Source organism: Hemiscyllium ocellatum, chromosome 19 (assembly GCF_020745735.1).
Source record: "Hemiscyllium ocellatum isolate sHemOce1 chromosome 19, sHemOce1.pat.X.cur, whole genome shotgun sequence".
NCBI classification, from domain to species: Eukaryota; Metazoa; Chordata; class Chondrichthyes; order Orectolobiformes; family Hemiscylliidae; genus Hemiscyllium; species Hemiscyllium ocellatum.
Genome location: NC_083419.1, coordinates 45,337,205 through 45,353,619, shown reverse-complemented (window position 1 = coordinate 45,353,619; position 16,415 = coordinate 45,337,205). Strand labels below are relative to the sequence as shown.

The following is a 16,415-nucleotide window of genomic DNA, read 5'->3' as shown; positions in this document are numbered from 1 at the left end:
TACATGGGTTGTCACAATTTTTATAATGTAGTAAGATCAGGACAACGTTTAAAACTGGGATGGATTAACATTCATATCACGCAAGTAGTAGGTAATGACTATTTGCAAAATGATGATGATCAGTGGTGAGGAATTCTGCCGTGATTATCTCACCAGCTAATTTCCCAAAGTTTGTCCTGCATCTTAATGTACAAGTCCACAATGGAATTCTTTCCACTTTATCAGAGCAGTGCAGCTTGAGCAATACGCATGGATCTTGATTTCATCCAAAATAAAACAGTATCTTTGATTGGCATCTCATTGCGTAGCTACATCACATGGACTGACAGTTCAAGATAGCTCACTACTACCTTCCCAGGGGCAATTTGGGGCAAATAATAAATGCTGATCAAACCAGCAAAGCCCTGATACTGCAAAAAATTTCTTAATGATTGCCAAAACACTTGATTCAAAAATTCAGCGTATCCATTGTTTGGGTCAGCGTCAGGTGCAGGATCAATGTTGAACAGTAAAGACGTGGTTCTGACTTTCATTGAGCTAGTGAGTTGTACAGACTAGAGGAAGGTCATCACTGTGATGTGACTGAAGATCTGACTGTACCTAGCATTGCACAGGACCTCAGATTCATGAGCAATTTAACATCCAGGCCAAAAGTGAGCTCAGAAGTGATACTAATGAGAAATAATTGGCTTGTGATCTTATGTTCAGAGCTTGCATTTATTTAGCATCTTTCGCAAAAAGGGTTCCTAAGGCACTTTAGAACTGATTAAATACTTTTGAGGTATACTCATTAAAGTGGAAAATGCAGAATTCAATTCACACATTGAAAGACTGAAGAAAAAGCATAGCAATGTCCATATGATCCGTTCCTGAATGTTGGTATGGACATTAAAAGTTGATTGCTATTCTAAGCAAAACTATTTTTAAAAATTTATTCTTGGAATTATGAATTGCTGCCTAGGTCAGCATTTATTACCCATCCCTAATGATCCTTGAGAAAGGTGGCAGTGAACTGCCTCTTGAACCATTGCTGTTCATTGTAAATACATCCACTTTGACTTTACAGAAGGGTTTCCAGTATTTTGACCAAGTGACAGAAGGAATGGTGATATCTTTTCAAGTCAGGATGGTAAGTGGCTTGGAGAGAAAATTGCAGGTGGTGGCATCCCCATGTATCTACTGCCTTTGTCCTTCTAGATGGAAGTAGATTTGGTAGGTGCTGTCTGAGGAGCCTTGGTGAATTACTAGAGATGGCACGCATTGCTGCTACTGAGCATTTGTGGCTCTTTTTCAAAATAAGCTCACAAAATCTTTTAAAGCCTCCGACAGCGCCGACAGGACCCCGCTTTAACTTACAAAATTAACTGGCCTAATCTCAGCACTACGGTCAGGACGATCCAAAAACAGTTGTTGGCTGATGTTAATTGAGGTCAATCCCATTTATAGACTGCCTGTTTGGTCACAACCTATATGGAAACTAAAATTGCTCTTCAGTAAAATTCTCAGAAAAGCCTTCAACACATACAGAAACATTAAAGAATAGTATGCATCTAGCAAAATGAAATGCAAGTTTTAGAATGACAGTGCAGACATGTTTATTTTCTCACTTTACTCCAAAACCATGAGTATCACTTTTAAAAAATAGCATCTCAATATTTTTTTATTTTTCAATGTCTCGACATTCAAGTGTTAATCAAGTTCCATAACGAATTATTTAAGTCACAGTTAACTTCACGTATAATTATCAAATTTTATAACAGTTACGAACTGTGAAGTTTAAATCTGCTTGTCATATTTGCTCTGCTCAGTCCTTGAACTGGGTAAATAAGAAAATGTGTAGATGTCAACAGAATTGGGCAAAAGAAACAGAAAGCGTAAATTTGAATGCTGGTCCTACCAATTGAGGATGTGGCAGAGGGCTCTATTTCCATTATATCGACACAGCAAGAGAGAGAAAGAAATACTTACTTCTTCATAAGTTCTGCAATTCTTTGACATTCCACCTCATCATAGAACCAGATGCCATAGATTGACACTGAAATTAATAATATAAAAACAGGTATATGACAGCATGCAAACTAAAATTTTCTCAATTTCAACACTTACATTATAAATGTTAAAAATATATTATCTTGGGCTCATGAAGAGGAGGCACTATCTACAATGAGGAAAAAAAAGGCAGGCATAGTACATGCTAAAAATTGCAACTGCTGCCTAATGAAAAGTAGTAAATAGACTGATAAGAATTTATCATCTTTTCTGGCTAGCAGTATGATATTAGTTTAAAATACATGACTCAAAATTGATACACAATTCAGATTGTAAATAAAATATAAATAGCTGCTCCACCAGTAACAGTACACTGGGTGAATATTTAAAAGCTACACAGGGATTTACTGGAGTAATGTATCAAAAAGCCCACACAAAAAAGTCGCTCCTCGTGCCACAGCCTCTTTGGTTTGTTGCTGAATTTGCTTGACAAAAACCAGCATGCTACCATTAATTTCAAGCAGAAATATTTTAAAGCAATAAAAGGCAAACAGTAAAATAGGACAGACTGTCCTGGATCTGCTCTAGGTTATTCAGTTTTTAACATACTCTAATGTATGTATCTTTGAATTATGGAGTATCCCTCACCAACAAAAGCATTAACAGGTTTACTCCAAAGTGGATTAAGCTACACCATTTGCAAAAATCTAGCTAACAAGGATCTGTCTGCCTTAACAGTGCCTCACAGTACCAGGGACCCAGGTTCAATTCCAGCCTCGGGTGACTGTCTGTGTGGAGTTTGTACGTTCTCCCAGTGTCTGTGTGGGTTTCCTCTGGGTGCTCCAGTTTTCTCCCACCGTCCAAAGATGTGCAGGTCAGGTGAATTGGTCATTCTAAATTGCCCGTAGTGTTAGGTGCATTAGTCAGAGGGAAATGGGTCTGGGTGGGTTACTCTCCGAAGGGTCGGTGTGGACTTGTTGGGCCAAAGGTCTTGTTTCCACACTGTAGGGAATCTAATCTAAAATGTTGCATTGGCGTGTCGAGACAATAACTGAAAGTAGATGCAGACCATTTCTTAATCACTACAGGAATGTAAAGATGGGTATGATATCTATTATCGATTAAATGGTATATTTAATAAAAAGGAGCTAATCCTGAAGAACATTGAACTTTGTAAACTAATTTGCTTGTTTTTAAAAATGGCTGCACAGAATTTAAACTATATTCACAGCTTCATGTGCCTGGCTCCTTATCATCACTAAAATCACTAACTCTAATTTGTACGTCGAAACATTTCCATTTCAAAATGGTTCCTACAAATTGGATTATTAACAGCATAATTGTTGGGAAGTATTGTGCAGCACAACTTGGATTTCAACCAGCAATGTTTTGTCTTTATTTTGAAGACACAGAAGTCACAATAAAGTCCATAATTATGATTTTAAAATTTTAATGTCAGAAGGAACACACCATCAGGTTACAGTCCATCACAGGTTTATTTGAAATCATAAGCTGAGCGCTGCTCCTTCACCAGTGTTTTCACAAGCTTTTGGGGCATTGCTCCTTTATCAGGTGAAGTTCCCTGTTGAAGTAGCAGCACTCAAAGCTTGTGATTTCAAATAATCCTGTTGGACTATAAATCTGGCGTCATGTCACTTCTGACCTTGCCCACCACAGTTCAACACTGGCACCAACACATCATAATTATTAATCAAAGTGATTAAAATTTTATGATTAAATTGTCAATATTACATAGCAATCATGAGCTGCAAAACTATATTTGGATCCTGCACTCCTGTTTCAACCTCACTTTACTATTTTAGGAATACTGCATTAAATTTGAACAAGATACTCAAGATGGAAAAGACTTTCATCCACTAAGCAGTGCATGGTTCACCAATACCACCACTGCACTACGTTTTGGTGCCAGTCACAGTAGTGTCACTTCCACCACGAATAAATGACAATTTTTGACAACTTTAGTCTTTTATGCAGCCCAAATCTCTCCGCAAGTAAAATTAAGTGCAGATTATTAACCGTATTATCTTCACATTCCATGACTGCAATTATAACTTGCAGGTGTTTTGCAACTAGTTTCAGAGAAAACTAAAAATTAACAACACAAATGAAGACTGTGCCTTTTGATTTGCCAAATTCTACTGTATGTTAGAATGCACAAGTATTACTCTAATTTCTATATAATTTACCATACCAAGCTACTGAATCCCAATTGTGTGATATAATCAAAAATTTCTACAAAAGATGGCATGATTAAGTGCAAACAGACTTGTTTGAGTAATACAGGGAGAGATCCAAGCATATTTTGACTGCTAGCCAATGAGCTACACTGGATGCATGAGTTCAAAAAGTTGTATAAACCAGAGGATTTTGAATGGTGGAGGAATGGGGAGAAAAGGTATTTTCAACTGTAGTAAAAATATTTTCTCCTCAGTGCAATTGTTCATAGTAGGCCTACAGAATCAAATTGAAGACTTAGTAAAATAACCTGAGACAAAAATCAACAAAATAATTTTAAAGTGCGGAAAGTATATTTTTAATTGATTCTATTAACAGCCATAAACAAATGGTTGAATTGAATAAGGAGAGCCTGACACCCACAGATGGCACTTCTGCTCGATCGATCTCAAGAGTGCCCTGATAGAATTAAAGCCTTATTTGGGAGAGGGAACAATGCTGCCCGGATATCTAATTACTGTCCTCCTCCAGTAGAGCAGACATTCCACTCCAGAAAACTTTCAACAAAGCAGTAACACACTTGGCCTTTCAGCAAAGTTTATCACTAGAGAACCTTAAAGTGACAGTGATTGCAGGATCAACAGGTTGCCAATTTAAGGGTAGGGAATGGTAGGGGGGTTGGGGTTGGGGGAGGAGGACGTGGAAGTGGGCTTGGATCTGGGAGCTGGGAAAGAGCAGAGGTCAGAGGAAAAAGGGAGGGGATTAACTTCTCGATTCACTGTCCCCAAATCAGGAACAAAATGCCCTTGAAAGACAGCCACCCGACACCCCATCTAAACACGAGCAAATCCAACAATTGGTCACCTGTCTGGCATTGGTGAAATGCAATTCTTTCTCTTAAGGGCCTCAACAGGCATCCAGAAAAGAAGACCGTCCACATGGCTTCTCACCCTGGATTAACACAAGTGAGGCAGAGAGACAGCATGATCACCATCCCACTCAAGGAAGACAAAATGTATTTGTCAACTGTGGTTCAGTTCATAATTACTTGCCCCTCTGAGTTTCAAGATCCCACTTCAGAAAATCGAGCGCACAAAAATTACCAAGGCTGTCACATAAGTGCAGTACTGAGGGAGGTGTACTATTGGAGTTGCCATCTTTGGAATGAAATGCTAAAAATGTAGGGTCCATCTGCTCTGAGGTAAAAGTACAAGATCATATGACACTATTTCAAAGAAGCAGGCAACTTATCCCTGAACAATATTTGTGTGACAATCAACATCAAAAAAATTACCTGCTCACTATCATACTGCAGTTTGTGGCAATTGGCTGTGCACAAATTGGCTGCCATGTTTCCTATATTACAACAGTGACTACATTTCAGAAAGTACTTTCTTTTCCACTTAAATTAAATTGCACATTCTAAGACTGTAGATCTAATTGCAAATACGATGGTAAATACCTAAAAGTTAGGAATGATGCATGAATTATTGACATGTTTCCATGCAGCTGACCGTATCTTCTGTATGAAGGTTGTAGGTTTGGGAGGTAACATAAGAATTTAAGAAACATGATGGAATGATCCATTCAGTCCCTAATGCCTGTCCTGCTCTACAACAAGGTCATGATTGATCTGTCCCAGACCTCAATGCCTGTTAAGGAAGGATCATTGATAAATTGATGCGGAAAATTGTGTAGGTAGTACACATTGCAGTCCTAGCGTTTTAGACATGGTAGAGCAATGGCTGAAGTGTTGGTAAACTGAACAAATGTGTTCTGACAGTTGAACCAATCCAAGCAAGCAAAGTATTCCATCACATTTGTCAGTAGTGGAGGTTGGAGGCATTGGGAAGCAAGCTATTCATCATAGAGCATCTAGCTTCTGATTTCCAGTAATTATAGTGCAGATGGCTGGTCTAAGTCAGTTTCTAATTAAGACGCTGATGCTGGTACTTCAGTGATGGCAATATCATTGCATGTTACTGAATGGGCTGAGATTCTTACTGGTGATTGATTACTATTGATCAGCTAAGACTTTTCAATCATGATCTTGTGATGGATAGCTGAATGTCAAACCCTGAATACCACAACTTTATGACTCAGATGGGAGAGCAATTAATGAGACTAGCTGCCATGACATTTAAAAAATTTTCAATTTCATCTGGCTTTTACAAATAAATGATTTATGGTATTAACACAAATAGAACACAAATAACTCTTCATAGTATTGTGTTATAATTAACACAGTTTAATGATATGGTCCATCAACAATACCAACATTACACACAATACTGACTTGATACCTAATTTCCATGTACTTCCCTTGCAATATGAAAAATACTTTACTGATATTCGTTCTAGGAGACTCCAGAAGAAATATTAATAATTACTTGCTTCAAATAATGTCCATTTTTCCCTCTTTTCTCTCTCCCTACCTCTCCCACACACAGCTGGGTTAAAAATGTAGAGAATGTTTTGAAAGTTCATCACAAGATCGTGACAAATTCTTGGGAGAATTTTATAATCTTAACGGACTTGTATTTCGAGCATGGCTGGAGCTTTTATCTTTGCTTCCTCTTAAAAGAGATGAAGGCCCCATATCAAAATGTCAGCACCGATGCATGCCACAATTTAACTCCTTAGAGTGGAGGACATCAACATATAAAGCCACGTCCTTCTCCACCTCTCACTTTTGGACATGATTCATTAGGAAGAATAAACATTCTAACCCCAGCTATGCCACAATGGATTGATCTTCAAAGAAATAACTTTGAGATTGATTTCAGCAAAAAGTAATAAGAATTTTCAATGAACACAGAATTATTGCCATGGAAGGTAAAAAGCTTCCATCAGTTCTTCATCAGAAAGCCACCATACAGTTGTCCAAACAACCAGCACAAGGAATGGATACCAAATACAAAGGCATTATTGTGACGGAGACACGGCTGAACTGCTTCTACACTTGTCCAGGAGGTAGGATTTTCTCATGTCTTTGCCCATGTCAACAATAACAACTTAAAACAATATTTTTAGAAAGTTGTTTTAAAAGCTGCATTTCAGATTTGGATCCAAAATTGGAAGATGACTTAACTGCATTTCTTTGGCCAATGATCAAATTTATATCACCAACCTTTACAAGTACCTAAATACTGATATTTCCTGGTCTTAAATTTCTGTTATCAATAACAAAAACATATCACAGATTACATTTATTTTTGCAAAAACGATTGTAATGTTTAAAATTATAAAATAAACTACATGCAATACAACTATATTTTCCAAAATATAACTGTGAAATTTACAGTAATCTTGGCAGTATGCATTTTTCCTCAATTAATGGAAAGATATAAATATAACAAATTTATCTTAATTTTCTGATAAAAACAAAGCAAGTCTTTCAAGGTCTAATATATTATTGCAATGCAATGTACAAATTTGTTTAGCAAACTGCTTTTCAACACTTTAATGCAAAACATTCATTTTGTAATGCACTGCAACAGAAATTCATCAGGTTATTTAAAATTTTAGTTCTAAAATTCTTCAGTCTCCTTTGTTTAATACATGTAGATAACATTTGTTGAAGAAATGATTAAACATTTGCAACTATGCATAGTAGCTTCATTTTATGCATGTATTAATTTTAAAGTAATTAGAATCAAAACTAAAACTTAGTACAATTAAAACACACGTTGGCAGCAAAACCTCAATGTTGCAAAACAACTTACACCCAATTTAGTTACCTTTGAAATGTAGTCACTACAATGCAAGAAATATGCAGCCATATAGCATAGAATTAAGTGATTAGGTTATCTGTATTTAGGTTCTCAATTAAATTTAAATACTGACAAAGACGTAAGAACTTTGATGCTCTAATTTGAATGGAACAATGACACATAGGGAGTTGAAGCCTCATTTTACTGTCTCATCCAAACTATAGCACACACAACACTTCCTCAAATTGTATTGAACTGCTAACTTGAATGCTCAAAACTCTATGTAGGACTTGAGCCACAACCTTTAACTCAGAAGCAAGGGAGCTACCACTAAACCACAACCATAAATGGTCATAAAAATTATCAAATTGGAGATCATTATGTAGATTTCCTAGGTAGGCTCTATAGATCAAATCTTTTCATCACCTTGCTCTGCTCTCCTATCTTATCTGGCAATATCCATTCCCTTTGCTAAAATCCAGTTTCAATATCTGTGACCACCCTCTGGAACCTTGTGCCCACCATCTAGACTTTGCCTAGTTGACTACGAATCAAAAATAAACACAAGAGGCATGTGGCAATATTCTAACAGCAGACAATTACAGTTCAGTTCACCTTATCTTTATTCCCATCCGAAAAAGTGTGTATTGCATCACACTCTCCATTACATTCCATCAGCCATTGTATTCTGGATTTCTATGAACAAGTGTGATATTTGCACAATAATGTTCCACGTGAGCATAATGCAGGAATCCAATTCATATACTGCAACACCATTCTCGCTAATGATCATTACTGTGGATGCCATTCACTTTAGTTGTTCTCACATCTTACTTTATACTGTCCAAAAGAACACAAATTGACCCAGTCTTAAAAAAAGACCAATTTTCCTTGATAACAATGCTCATTTAGATCCTGTGAAATTTCAACATAGTCTTTCTCGGTATGGGTTCAGCAACAAAAGGTAATTAAATGAGTGACTGCTGGTCAAAGGTCTGCTTAATTATTGGCTTCTTTATTCTATTACAACATAATGAGGTGTGGAATGAACAATTTGTGACTGCCTCCACCACTGTTATTTGAGTTGGATAAGCTAGACAAATAGGTCTGCACTTTGACAATTAGCAACCTCATCATGTTTACCAGTATCCAGGTTAGTTCAGTTATTAGAATATAAAACTTTTTGTGGGCTATTTGGGCTCAAATTGTTCAATTGCCTTAAAACAAAAAAAGATTCTGCTACAAGGAGAAAAAGAGTTAGAAAACCCAGTTCAATCTGCCACAGAAATATTTTGTAACATGCCCAAGCAAGTCGATTATCCGAATATCTAATCCATGGCATTGGTCCACCTATTCTAATGGGCAGAATCATTGCAGCAGAACCGGCTGGAATTGCACGTTGGGACTTATGTTGCAGGTGCAATTGCCTCTGGAGAAAATGCCATGGACACCTCAAAGATGATGACAGAAATAACAAGCATCTTTATCTGATGTATTTACAATACAGTAAGCTATCTCCATCTCATCCTCAGGGACAAAAAAAGGCAACAAATTGTAGAAGTGGGCTTGAATACAAAGCACCTTTAGTGTACAAACTAATTAAGGTGGTCCTGTATCCATGAAGGGGTCTCAACAGTGATCTTGGGTTCATGTCCCACTACATGTGACCCCCACCACGCTGTTCTGTACCTGTAAAATCTTCCTTACTCTTCTGTTTTGACATCATCACCTTGACAAATTGTTATGACCTCTCTACCTTTATTAGTTTGTACAGTTTTAGATTACTTATTACTTTGGTTAGACCCCCATCAGGTGACTCTTACACCCATCATGTTATTCCAGTCATTTGGTTTGTCTCCAGCACCACCTTAATTTTTTGTAATTATTGCTCTGCCTTATTTAATCAGATCATAGGTCATCCCTTTGCTTGTTACTCAGCTGTTGACACTTTACTCACATTGTCTGGCACTTATGATCACCTGCAGAGGCTTAATATTTGGCCTGTTGACACTGTACTCATACCATTTGTATGATTTTTTAAAAATCTCTCTGCCAGTAAATTCTGTGCCTATGTGCTTTTCTCTCCCTTCATCTGATGAAGGGGCTACACTCCAAAAGCTTGTGCTTTCAAATAAGTCTGTCGGACTATAACCTGGTGGTATTTAACTTCTGCGGTGTCCACCCCAGTCCAACACTGGCACTAATACACAACAAAATAACACATCCTGACTCCCCAAAGCCTACCCCCACGATGAAAAATCTCAATTCAGCAGTATATGGAAGATTCTCTTCATGCCTGAATGAGAGAGACACCAACACTGAAGAAACTCAAAACCATCCTAGAGAATTCAACTTGGTTGATCATTAATCACCTGCAAATATTCGCTGTGCTGCTCTAGCGTATACCATTTACCAGATTCTCTGCAGCAATTTGTCAAGGCTCCTTCAATAGCACCTTCCAAACACATAATATCTACCACCTAGAAAGACAATGGCAGCAGATGCATGGGAAATCCCACTAACAAATTCCCTCCCGAGACACACACATCCTGACTTGGAAACACATCCCTATTCATTCAAGGTTGGTGGGTCAAAATGTCAGAACTCCCTTCAACACACAGTAGGCACAACACTGCTTAGGTATCCTATCTGGACTGCAGTGGTTCACCACCACCTTCTCAAGGACAATTAGGAATGAGAAACAAATTATAGCCTTGTCAGCAATGTTCACATGTCAACAAAATATTAGAAGTATTTCTATTTCTGATGCATCTAGTTCTTAGCCTTGCCTTAGTACACAAATTATACTTCATTTAAAATGTAATGCCTTTCATGACTTCAGGATTTTACAAAGCATGACACAGCCAATTTATTACCTTTTAAAGATGTCGACACTGTTATCAGGTGGTAAATGAATGACCCCACTAAAGCAATCAAATGACAACCATTTGAGGAAGGACAAATGATATAATAAACATGCCAAAATATGGTAAGGGAAGTATATTTTTGATTGCATGATTACTATGATTGCATGATTATTTAGATACTGGACAGGTAATGGCACCCACTGCCATTATCCAAGAACAAAAAGAGCAAGGATCTGGAGACTAATTTTCACATTCTAGGAAGTTAAGCATGTTCAGGCTAAATTTTGAATGCCTTCAGGTCCATGCCTCCTTGTTTTGCAGTATCTTAAGAGTTGGCCCTAAATCTTGACATAGCTTTAAAAAGTTGAGACTACAAATAGCGCTAAGAAAACCCCAAGTCTTCCAACTGTCATTCATTTGAGAGTAGTTCTATTTTGAACTCTCCGTGTGGTATATACTTACCATAGAAATGTCAGGAATTAAAGTAAAATCATAGTATAAAAAGAATTCAGCCTTGTGGTATCTACAATTCACACAGCACAAACAAGGCATTTTGCTTCAATGCAGGCTTTTTCTTTGGCAACTTGATTGATTGCACTGATTGTAGCTATAGGAGGTAAATTTTTTAAACTTTAAATTAAAATTGACTCAACATGTATTTTATAGATTACAAGACAAGGTGAAAAACGCCAGAACAGGTAAGGGGTGATCTGTTTGTGGTTCACTCGGACAGAGGTAGACTGAGAGTAAACTAGAACAGGGAATACTTTATTGGATGCCTGATCGGCTCCACAGGCAGTTCTGGACTGCCCCTCTAACTCCCACCTCTGAGACACCACTCTCAAAGAGGCAACGACACCCAACTACACATATAATGGGGTGTCAGATATTCTGACTTCTTCATAAGTTTAAACTTATTAATTGACTCAATATATTTTACAAATTACTTAAATCAAATAAAAAATAAAGATCAACTTTTAATCCCTAAATTACTAAAATAGTTATGAGGGAGAGATTCTTTTCATTCAATGCGTTTAATCTGATTAAATCAACTACCCTCAAAACTAAATTATACTGTGGGCTTTACCTTACAACATTTTGATCAAATGTCAGTTTCACTGAGTTTCATGGAGTTTTCCTCCATAAAGACTCAGTTTTTTAAAACTACTGTCCAAACACACCTCATTCACTCCGATAAAAGGTTCCTATGGTGCTCCTCTCATCTGATGCTAACCTGAATCTCCCACTCACTATGGGCAGAAATACTGACCACTGCTGGGATATACGATCACCATATCGGAGAGACTGTTGGACACCAGGTCAAGTGTTGGCAATCTGGAGCTGCCCTACATGCTGCAGACATTTGCATGAGAAGGAGAAATTGGTGTTTTATTTTACCAACAAGAACCTGGAAGTTCTGGCAGAGGAGGTTCTGCAGGACAAAGCCACCCTATTTCCCCAGAACTGGCAATGAAGGCCATGACACCAGGCCTTGCCAATCTGGTTCAGAGGTTGCCACGGTTTGGAGGACTGTTCAGCCGTGTCAGAAGAAGAACTTTCTCCACTTGTGAAAAGTAAATACCACCATCTTCACTCTCTCTGCTACTGTACTCACCTTCTACCAAAAGTCATGCACTACCACTCTCACCATTACTTGCAATAGCCTCTCTAATTCACTCTTGCCCATCCCAAACTCATTCCGGACTTCTGACCCTGCACGTCTGTGCCATATTTCCCGACCTGTAGCAGAACTAACGGCTATGTTGCCAATATTCTATATCTCAGTATAGGAGAAAAAGGCCTAAGACAAGATGAAAAGCCAGGACAGGTCATGGGTGATCTGTTTGTGGTTCACTAGAAGCAGAAAAAGAACACAAGGTAGATTGAGAGTAAACTAAAACAGGGAATACTTCATTGGATGTCCTTCTGGCTCCATGGTCGGTTCTGGACTGCCCCTCTAGATCCCACCTCCGACACACCACTCTCTTAAAGGGGCAACAAACACCCAACTACATAATAATGGGGTATCAGATATTCTGACTTCCCATGTCCTATAAGGAGAGGGTCTTGATACTGGCTGGTGAAGACTTTGACATCTCCTGTGGGTTTCCATGTCCTGGAAATCAACTAAGAACCATTATTAATTGTTACGTTACTCCCAAATTATCACCACTGTGCATTTGATGTTAACATGCCACAGCTTCTACACCTTTTTCTAAGCCAGGAAGGCACCAGTGAGATGCCTATGCTATCTGCTGTCACAAGACTATGCATTATCCCCATGGTGTCAGCAATCCAGGACTTCACAAGCTGACACAGGACTGCAGGCAGGTTAATCGGGGGTACTGGACAACATAATACAAAGCCTGTAGGAATGCAATAACAGGGTTAGGACTTGCTGACTCAACCATGCAAGCATTTGGCTGCCTCCATGACAAGTTGATGCCTGCAGTGGACAGCTGGTCCAGCAGTCTCAGTCAACTGGATACGTGCACAGATCTTCACTGCATCGTTCTCGCTATTGCTGCTCAATGCCAACAGTAAGGTGACAGGGGATCAAGAAATACACAGAACAGGAATACAGGAGTACAGTGAAAAGTGTATAAAGTTGCCATGCTCTGGTGCCATCTTAGCCAAAATAAAATAAAACAAAACATTCAGGTCACTCTATGACTTCCTTGCCTCCACCATGAGCCCTTGCCACCAGAAAAACACAGTCTATCCTATACTCTGCAAACACTCAAGTGTCCTGAGTCCCCGCATGCCATTGTAGTTAGGCACCCAGGTCCAGAATGTTCTGGAGGCATGCTCACCAGATGTCTCCTTTCAGGAAACTCCAGAGGTGGCTGGGTATTCTACTACACTAACTGACACTCTCAGCTCTGTGGGAAGTCACACTAAGGAGCAAGCACACATACCATGCCAAGGCCCTCGAGACAAAAATGCACATAGGATCACCTGACCACACCTGCAAGATCAACAGGTTCTAGGACAGGGTCTCTTCACTCCAGCTACCGATCCAAGGAATGCACCGAGATGTAATAGACGGAAAGAAAGAAGACAAGCAGGTAGTATGGGAGACACATTGCTGTAAATTTGTTCTCTTGACACCATCATGTGTGCACAAGTCTCTCTTTAGCTACAACACTATAGATACAGAGCTCTGGGAGGCTGAACATTTCCTACACCATGTGTAGACAATGGGTAAAATGCATGTGACTGTAACTTTAAGAACTATGCTCTACCTTTCCTGAAAAGACAAAATTGCTACTCATTACAATCATTAGTGGAATTAATTTGTAACTTGAATGACGTGGTCAGGAATGTATGGTACAAGAACTTAGATAGCATGCAGTAAGCTCATGCCAAAGGTTCACAAAGCATTTAGTGCTTGTATGTATATTTCAGCTTCAGTGAAGAGATGTCTGCCTATTGCTGTTGAAGGGCCTCACATTGCTTGAACTTGAAGACTACTCATTCACAGAACAAAACACATCCTTCCCACTCCAGGTGTGGTTGCAGTCATTTTAAAATGAGTAATTAGACCCCTCACTGATATATGTACAGCTCCCAGATTGTGACACCTCAGACTGGTTGCCCTTGGGCTCACAGGTCTGACCATTGCTCACTGGACCTGAGAGGTATGAATATGACAGCCTTGACTAACCAACTGACCAAGACCAAGTCCTGCATGGATATTGGAGGCTGCCTGTGACTTACTGAGCTTAAACCCTTGACTGAAGACATCTCCCTGGACTAAGGGGACAAAAGTCTAAGACTTTGAAACATAGAGAGCACATTCTCATGACAGCACGAGACGCAATTGGCAGATACATGGCTGGCAGATGGTGTAGATATAAGACTGAGGTAGCATTGTGCCACTCAGCAACACATCCACCCCCCTGACTGATAACTGCTGACCAGCATGACAAGCAAGCCTGGCTTTGCTTGCACGAAACTGCAAGGCAAGACTGGTGAGTCATTAAGTGTGACTGGGCATCGTAAGCAAGACAAAGCAGGGATCTAATCTTGGATCCAGTCTTGAACATCCAAGTAGGTGCTATATAAATGTAAGCTAAGACACTTAGCATGCAGTCCAGAGATTTAACCTAGTCCAATCCACGAACTGGGTGCCTGTTCCTTCACACAAAGTGAACCTTACAGCACAGTCTCATGGAAGTTGGTGCACTGCAAAGTGCAGTATGGCAGGGCAAAAGCAAGTAGACTGGAGAAATAGCATGACGTGCAGAGGGTGGGCTGCAGGGGATACCACTGCTCATGTATGTGATGTGTATACAGCTGCTGGCAATGAAATGTACCCAAGGTGGGTACTTGACGGAAGAAGTGGTGAGCTGGAGCCGGAGCCATTTTACCTCCTGCTCTGACTTGCACGTTTGGAAATCTCATTGTCTAGTTTTTATCCATTAAGGGATACAATAAGAACATGCATATTGAGAAGGCAATTTAAGTCATAATTAGTGTGATAACAGCAATGACTTACGGTCAATAGGTCTCTTCCTGCTCACTAGCGAGAATGCCACCACAATATCTGGAACTTAATTGGAACATGTGGCTTGTGCTCAACACTGACAAAAGCCTTGCTTGACTTTGACAATTCTTCAAAGTGTCTTATGAGAGCCCATATCATTTGGGGCCCAAGAAAGATTCATCCCATTTATAATTCAGCTTCACAAAATAAAGCCACCTCAATGGTAAGTGAAACTAGATTACTTGAAAAGATACTGAACATTGTAGAATATAGGAGTTGAAAACTAGCTAGATGGGAGGAAAGTATGAAGAAAGTCTCTTTCACCAGAAATATTTTGAATATGTTCAATACATTAAAAAAGTGAATTTAAGTCTTTTGGCTTGCTTGATATTAGAGCTAAATAATAACGGAGTTAGAAAATAAAGATGTTGATAGAGACCTTCAGATTTTGATCCTGGTAAATCAGTAAAGTCCAAAGCTTTCCAGCAACTTGTTTTAATGCATGGAATTGCTTCACATCCACACGGAACTCTATCTTATCTTAAAGTTTGCTAGAACACAGAGTGTTGGCAGACCACTCTTCACAGTCAGTCACAAAGACAGATCTATATGCAACCCAGACACAGCCAAAGCTTCCTTTGACTATAAAAGGCCTGATTAGATAGCAGACAGGAGACACATATCTACTCTCATTCTTAACAGTATTTTTAAAATTCTATTTATAATCTGAAAGGGATGAAACCTCCAATTTGTAATTAGTATCTGCACTAGTCTGTATTATGTATAAGTCCAAAATAGGCTTTAAAAATACAGTTTTACAATCTGACATTTTACAGAAGTAGTCTGTCAATGCAGATAGACAACTTAGGAAATGAAATAAAGAATGACCACTATACAAAACAGCAATGTAATCACAGACAGGAAAAGCTATGTATAAACACATGGCTTTCATTTGGATTACCAGATTTGATCAGTTCCATTCCCAATTTCAATTATTAAGATGCTCATTTAATACAGTTAGCAATTTTAATATAGGGTTAAAACAATTGGTTGAAGGTCCTTGTTATGATAGTGTACTTGATAACAGATAAAGTGAATGATTTAAATGTCTGATTATACAACTAGTCATCACAGGGAGTGACAAAGTCATGTAATGTAGTC

The 16,415-nt window shown here is 38.7% G+C and overlaps 1 protein-coding gene across 4 annotated transcripts in view; it reads right to left on the bottom strand.

Annotated features, from left to right (window-relative positions):
* Window positions 1–16,415, bottom strand: part of LOC132824741 (mRNA-decapping enzyme 1B-like) — a 93,082-nt gene that overhangs the window by 18,222 nt on the left and 58,445 nt on the right. For all 4 annotated transcript variants that reach the window (XM_060839422.1, XM_060839423.1, XM_060839425.1 and 1 more), the window contains one exon: window positions 1,969–2,035. In XM_060839422.1, the coding sequence (XP_060695405.1) occupies window positions 1,969–2,035 (67 nt within the window). The remainder of the gene's footprint in view (window positions 1–1,968; window positions 2,036–16,415) is intronic.